This window comes from Neodiprion fabricii, chromosome 3, assembly GCF_021155785.1.
Source record: "Neodiprion fabricii isolate iyNeoFabr1 chromosome 3, iyNeoFabr1.1, whole genome shotgun sequence".
NCBI classification, from domain to species: Eukaryota; Metazoa; Arthropoda; class Insecta; order Hymenoptera; family Diprionidae; genus Neodiprion; species Neodiprion fabricii.
The window spans coordinates 37,220,059-37,226,058 of record NC_060241.1 but is presented as its reverse complement, the minus strand read 5'-3'; the positions used below and the strand labels follow the sequence as shown (position 1 = coordinate 37,226,058).

The following is a 6,000-nucleotide window of genomic DNA, read 5'->3' as shown; positions in this document are numbered from 1 at the left end:
GATATTTTACAAATTAAAATAACTTTGAATGAAATAGTCAAACACAAAACTATATAAATTTCCACATCATATTCTTGGCCAACTCTACATCGGATCTTTGTACATTTCCGTCGACGATCATACGACGATTCTGAAGCTGATGCTAATTCTACAAGTCTGTGCAGAGACTGAAGCAGGAATAATAGCTATGGAGATGTTTCACTTGGTTGATTGCTAAAAATAGTGGTTGTACTCTGTACCCTGTAGCTCTCTATTATACACCTATACATAGTCTAGGGAAGTTTTTATTCGCTATCCACTCAAGCGATCGACTACAAGTATCGAGAAACGCGCGTCACGCTTCAAAATTTTCTGTTGTATAAATAAACCTGGATATTTTACTTGTTACATGCAGACCTACGAGAGTATCAATAAAACGCGCAGATTCCCTCACCAATCGCATTTCCAAAGATCAAATATCACGGATAAATCATACTTCATGTTTTTTTTTTCTTCAAAATCGATTGAATCTTCGTACAAATTGTTCATCATACGAGAAATCGTCTGCAACAACTTTTAAGCAACACTTTAACAACTTTTTAAAAAACTCAAAGTTATAGCTGTAGCGTGCAGATAATTTTTTTCAAAGTGTTGTGCTAAGGATTTACAATTATCTTCAAATAATAATACAATTACATCGAAAATGAATACTTGTACCACAAATTTGCGTACTCATTTGCAATGAGGTCTCAATGAGATTCGTTCCTAAGGAAAACATTCCTTATTCAAAAGTTTCGAATGATGCTTGCTTGCAGCTCCGCCGACGGAGACAAAAATTCCGAGGCTCAAGAGAAAGGCCAACTACTGAATGAATGGATTATTAAAAGGGCATTAAGTTAATTGAGAAATCGTGGCCTCTCCCCGCCTCCCCGCGACTTTAACGAGTAAGAAATTATAGATTTATATAAAAGGATATATCTCCGACAATATTCTACGCAATGCCAAAAACAGCGAAGTTGCACAAACGCGAGAGGGTCGTTATACTTTTCTTTCGCGAGTCAAGTCGTCAGTTTTACTGTATGTATAACAAATAATAAGCTCGATCGCAAACTTTTTTCCGTTCCGTAAGTAGGCACATCAAATCCCAAACTCCCGTGATAATGACGCGTATTTCTTGATATTAAGACCTGCGTCCCACGCCGCTCTTTCACAGTTTTTGTAATTATTATTATTACATTTCTAGCAATCAACGTCGAAAAAAGGGATTCAATTCTTTTATTCGAATGTAATATCCATCCGAGATATATCAAAAATACACGTAAGTTGTAATACAATGTGGTAATTATACTTCTTTCAATCGCTTGGTGAGAGTGAATCTCGGACAAGGGATTCGTAACACGGTTTTAGAAACACATTAATCATTCCGGTCGTTGTAATAGGATACGAACTATTAATTTACCATCAAGCGTCTCAACGCGGATTATCAAATATTACGGATATAAATATATTTCTTGTATAATTTGAATATCAATTTATCAAATAGATCGCTTTATGTACTTTGAAATAACCGGAACAACTTTGATGTTCGTAATTATGGAACGTGGTCTTGCTACTGATTTGCAATGTCTTTTGGACATTTGAATAAATTATCCGCGTATCCATATATGTGTGCATTATAAACTATACTTGCTGATTTATATGTAGCGAGGTAGAAGAAATGTGAGAATAAATTAAGAAAAAAAAAAACGGAACAAATAACTCTGGTAGTAAAATTCAAACACATTTCTGGGCGATATTGCAATTTGAATTTAATTAGCCGTCACACGAATTATTTATGAACGCAGATCAATTTGCTGATAGAGTGAATGTTGGTCTGAAAAATGACTGGAGTAGGTTTGATAATAGCTAAATTTCATACACATTTAGTATTCAAAAGACGAAAAATTAGATCTAATTTAGATGCTAAAGCATAATTATTAATTTTCGATATTTACGCTATTCGGATGAACTTTTCTTAAATCAATCAAGGTTGTGATAAGAAATTCCACATTGCTGAGTTAAAATCGAGAATGAAATGATAACGACTTTACTGCAGTTTAATGTTGGTAATTTATGTTTAAACATTGGATAACTCTACTAGAAAATATATATATATATACACATTATCGCTAGATATTAACCAAATATTACGCATAAAACTATGAAGTCCACAAAGCAATTGCTGTATGATAATACTTAGTTTAATAAATACGCAATGCTCATAGCAGGATCTAATACGTTAACAGCTAGCTAACTGCCTTTCAAAATGAAAATGAAGTTTGCTACCAGCGACCAGTGAAATAAAAAACGCCAATAACTATCTACAATTTCAGGGGAATATTTGGCCAGTACTGCGGCTTTGCTCGGTCTTTGTGCCGATCGTTTGTAGCCTGCAGAGCGGTTTCCATGGCCAAGATTCTGGGACTAGCGGTACCGTAAAGTAATTTAGCCCCTTCAAGTTTAGTCCGCATCCAAGCGGCTCCACCTTCCATTGGAACCTCCTCCTCAAGCTCTGCCTTTTCCCGGGCAGATTCGACGTCCCGTTTTTCCTTTAATTCCATCTTGTGCCTAATAGTTTGTTCGAAAAACTTCATCATATCTTCATCAACTTGAAATTCCAGGTTATCATTATCTGAAGCTTCTTCTTGCTCCTGCCATTCGTCGTCCCCCCTGTTGCGACTACTTCGTCGAAGGCTCTCAGTCCGTGCTCCTCTACGTCTGCCTTGCTTGACAGAGGAATCATTGACTCCGTGTCGAATCGAGTTTGACGTCAACTCCCTTATTTTATCACGCAGAATAACGTTCTCATATTCCAGCGCAACGCACCGTGATTTCCACCACTCTACACTATGCCTGGAATAACAATGAAAAACAAGTCTAACGGGCAGATATTTTGGTTATTAAAATGTAAACTGAGTGTCACGTAAGGGTTTTCAATAACTGACATTGTTAAATTTGTGTTCCTGCAGAGCTTGAGATAATTGAGCTGAATTAAAATATGAACGGGAATAAAAATCTCGTGTAAGTATTGTATTTCAAGGTAACCTTTGTTGCCACTCGTGAGCGGCTTTGTAGTTTTCCCAGAATGTGTTCGCCTGCATGGCGTTCGTTAGTTTTTCCTTCGACTTAACAGAAACGTAAACATTACGTTCACCAGCCACGAGTTTACGACGTTTGGCAAACCTAACCTCAAGGCGGGCTTGTTCCCGGCGTTTAATCTTCGAGTGACGTTTTCTCTTTCTTGTCTTCGGTCGCTTCGCGTTTAAGTTAACGTCCATCTCTTGGTTAATGCCGTTTTCGCAATCCGCAAGGTTGTCAAACACAGAACCGAGTATAAGTATATGTTTAGTCAAGGGTAGCGAGACATCCTCAAAATCGCTCGTAACTTTCTGTTTCTATTTGACAGAAGTAGGAACGAAATCGAATTGTAACAATTTGCTTTCTTTGAGCGTACAAAAAAGAAGTACAGAGTGCAAATGCATCTCCATATCACTTGGAAAAACTTTTAGACAATTTCGCTTCGATTGCGTGAGCGTCTGTAAACAACTTTCGTTTGATACGAAATTACAAATGCATCTCGACACGCAGCGAGGTGAGTTTTTGCTTCAAGCGCATCGTGCAACTTCGGTTGGTACATTGAAGGTAAGGGGCTCGCATGCATTGATGTATGTTTGGTAGAAGCTAATAAGGCGGAAAGTCGAAATTGTATTTGCTGGAATTTAACAGGGGTGTTATTACAATTATTCACTTTTCACATTTCCCACCATCCAAGAATTCTGATTGGTTGGTTAAACTTTACAAACCAATCAAAATACTTGGATGGTGGGAAATGTCAAAAATGAAAAACCATAATAAGTCCCCAGTTTCAGAATGTTTTCACTAAATAGTTACGAGAAATATGTGATGAAAGACAATCCAAATATTTGAAACTAACTAGACAAAATGCTGACTTTCAACACTTTATCCGATTACAAAAAATAAATTTGAAGTTACCGAGCCCAAGTACAAATAGTAAAGCTATTTGTAAAAAATTTAACATAAGCCAAAAACGATTCATTTCCTACAAAATTTTATTTGACACAAAAAATGTTTTTGGAAATAAAATTTGAGTCTTGAGAATTTTTCTACATATACATGGCTTGATTTATTCTTTCGGTACCTCATATCCTTCGATAAACTGTTACTCATTGTTTCAATGTAGGGTTTTGAAAACAAAAAATCATGCGAGTAGTCTATGATCAATTATTCCAAATCACCACATTCATATGATGAGAAATGGTTCATCGCAAGGGTGAGCTGAGCCTTTGGTGTAACTCCTTCGGAAACAAATTTTGGTTTTCCAGAAAATTTTTCGAAGTGAAATGAACTTTGATTAAAATGCAAGTCAATTTTCAATTACGCACTGATCCCTTCAACCTTAGAACCATTACGCTCTAAGTCCGGCGATAAATGACGCAGATTCGAAAAGTCCAATCAATTTAATGCTGTTTAAGAACGTTACAAGATGGACAAAAAGAGAGAGGACAAAACTGATATTCATATAAAAGTACAAAGCACGCTTTTTCAGCAGAACTGTTTCACGTGTTACAAAACTTACCCGTCACATGATGCCTGCAGATAAAAGTCGCCCACATTGTACTCGTAACCAACTGCCGCTGATTCTGATTTTCCAGAGTATCCATTTGGAAGTACAGAACTTACAATACTTTTTTTCCTAAGGAACACTTGGAATTACATTTCACACGTATGACAACAACTATGTCTATGCCTATGACAACAATGCGACACAAGTGTTGCAAATTGGAAGACAAAAGAAAACTATTAACGGAGTGAACCTATCTGCGATATTAGCGAACCAGAATATTTACGTTAAATACGTACTTCAATTTATTCACAAGTAATAATTCAGCCGAAACACTCGTATCCATCCGCAGGCATCTTAACTCATCGATAAAACAAGCCGATTCCGTCCACGCAAATGTAATTCACTAGATTTAACAACCGTCGAGATCTGAATTTAATCGCAAATCCTCCGTGTCTTGGTTAAGAATTATTATTATATTATAATATTAACGGAATAAAACTTTCCGGGACTGGCGGCGAACGCGTCTTGACTTGCGCAAGTTGGGGTTACTTTTATAAGCCTGCTGCAATATGGCCGTTCACTCGGCAAAGTTCGGACCACGGACTATGTTCGTGATTCCTCGTGAATTTGTTTTCATGAGAATACCTGTCTGACCCTACGGACTTTACGACCGTTGACTAAAGATTATCCTCAGTCAACGCCGTCGGCGCTTAGACTACTTGTTGACGGTATGATCGACACAATGAACTTTGATACAAACATGAAACATGTTTACATCGGTATGACTCTCGAATGCTACTATTTGAAAACGCGAGTTTGGTATTATCTTTTATTAGAAATATACACCATTGTAATGATCGCTATTGTACACTATTACTCTTTATTTATGGAAATTTTAATCGAAACCTGAACGTTTGTAACATTTGTTGAAATATGAATATATGATCTATAACTTATCATTGTACTGCTATATAACCCGTATGGTTACATCACTAAATAAGGTGTTAGTATTCAGCATAGTGATTATTAGTTGCTGGTTTGAGGGGTTGAAACAATAATCTGAGGTACCGTAAGTTGGAGATTTTAAAATTTCATTACGACACAGCATTACTTATGTAAATATATAATTTAAATCAAGCTTATGGCCTTTCGGTCCTCTTTTTCGCAACCTTCATCAGTTGATATTGCTCTGTGGCATCACTGGGTTATACGTAATTTTTATATTTCTTGAAAAAAAAAATAAAAACATCACGAGTTCTAATCGAGATTATTATAAATAACGTGTTTATGTGTGCGTGGGCTATAAATAACTTATACCATTATTAAAAGCAAATTTTTGAAAAATTCACCGTGTAGTAAGTTTTAACGATGGCTACAAGTTTAGCAATGACTATAAG

General features: G+C 36.3%; 1 protein-coding gene across 1 annotated transcript; it reads right to left on the bottom strand.

The window, feature by feature from the left end:
- Nucleotides 1–1,765: 1,765 nt before the first annotated feature.
- LOC124177994 (gem-associated protein 8-like) lies at nucleotides 1,766–3,602 on the bottom strand. Its single transcript, XM_046561011.1, has 2 exons — nucleotides 3,064–3,602; nucleotides 1,766–2,871 (listed from the first exon to the last, which is right to left on the bottom strand). The coding sequence occupies exons 1-2, from the start codon at nucleotides 3,294–3,296 to the stop codon at nucleotides 2,340–2,342; spliced, it is 765 nt and encodes a 254-aa protein (XP_046416967.1). The 5' UTR covers nucleotides 3,297–3,602; the 3' UTR covers nucleotides 1,766–2,339.
- Between the last annotated feature and the right edge of the window lie 2,398 nt (nucleotides 3,603–6,000).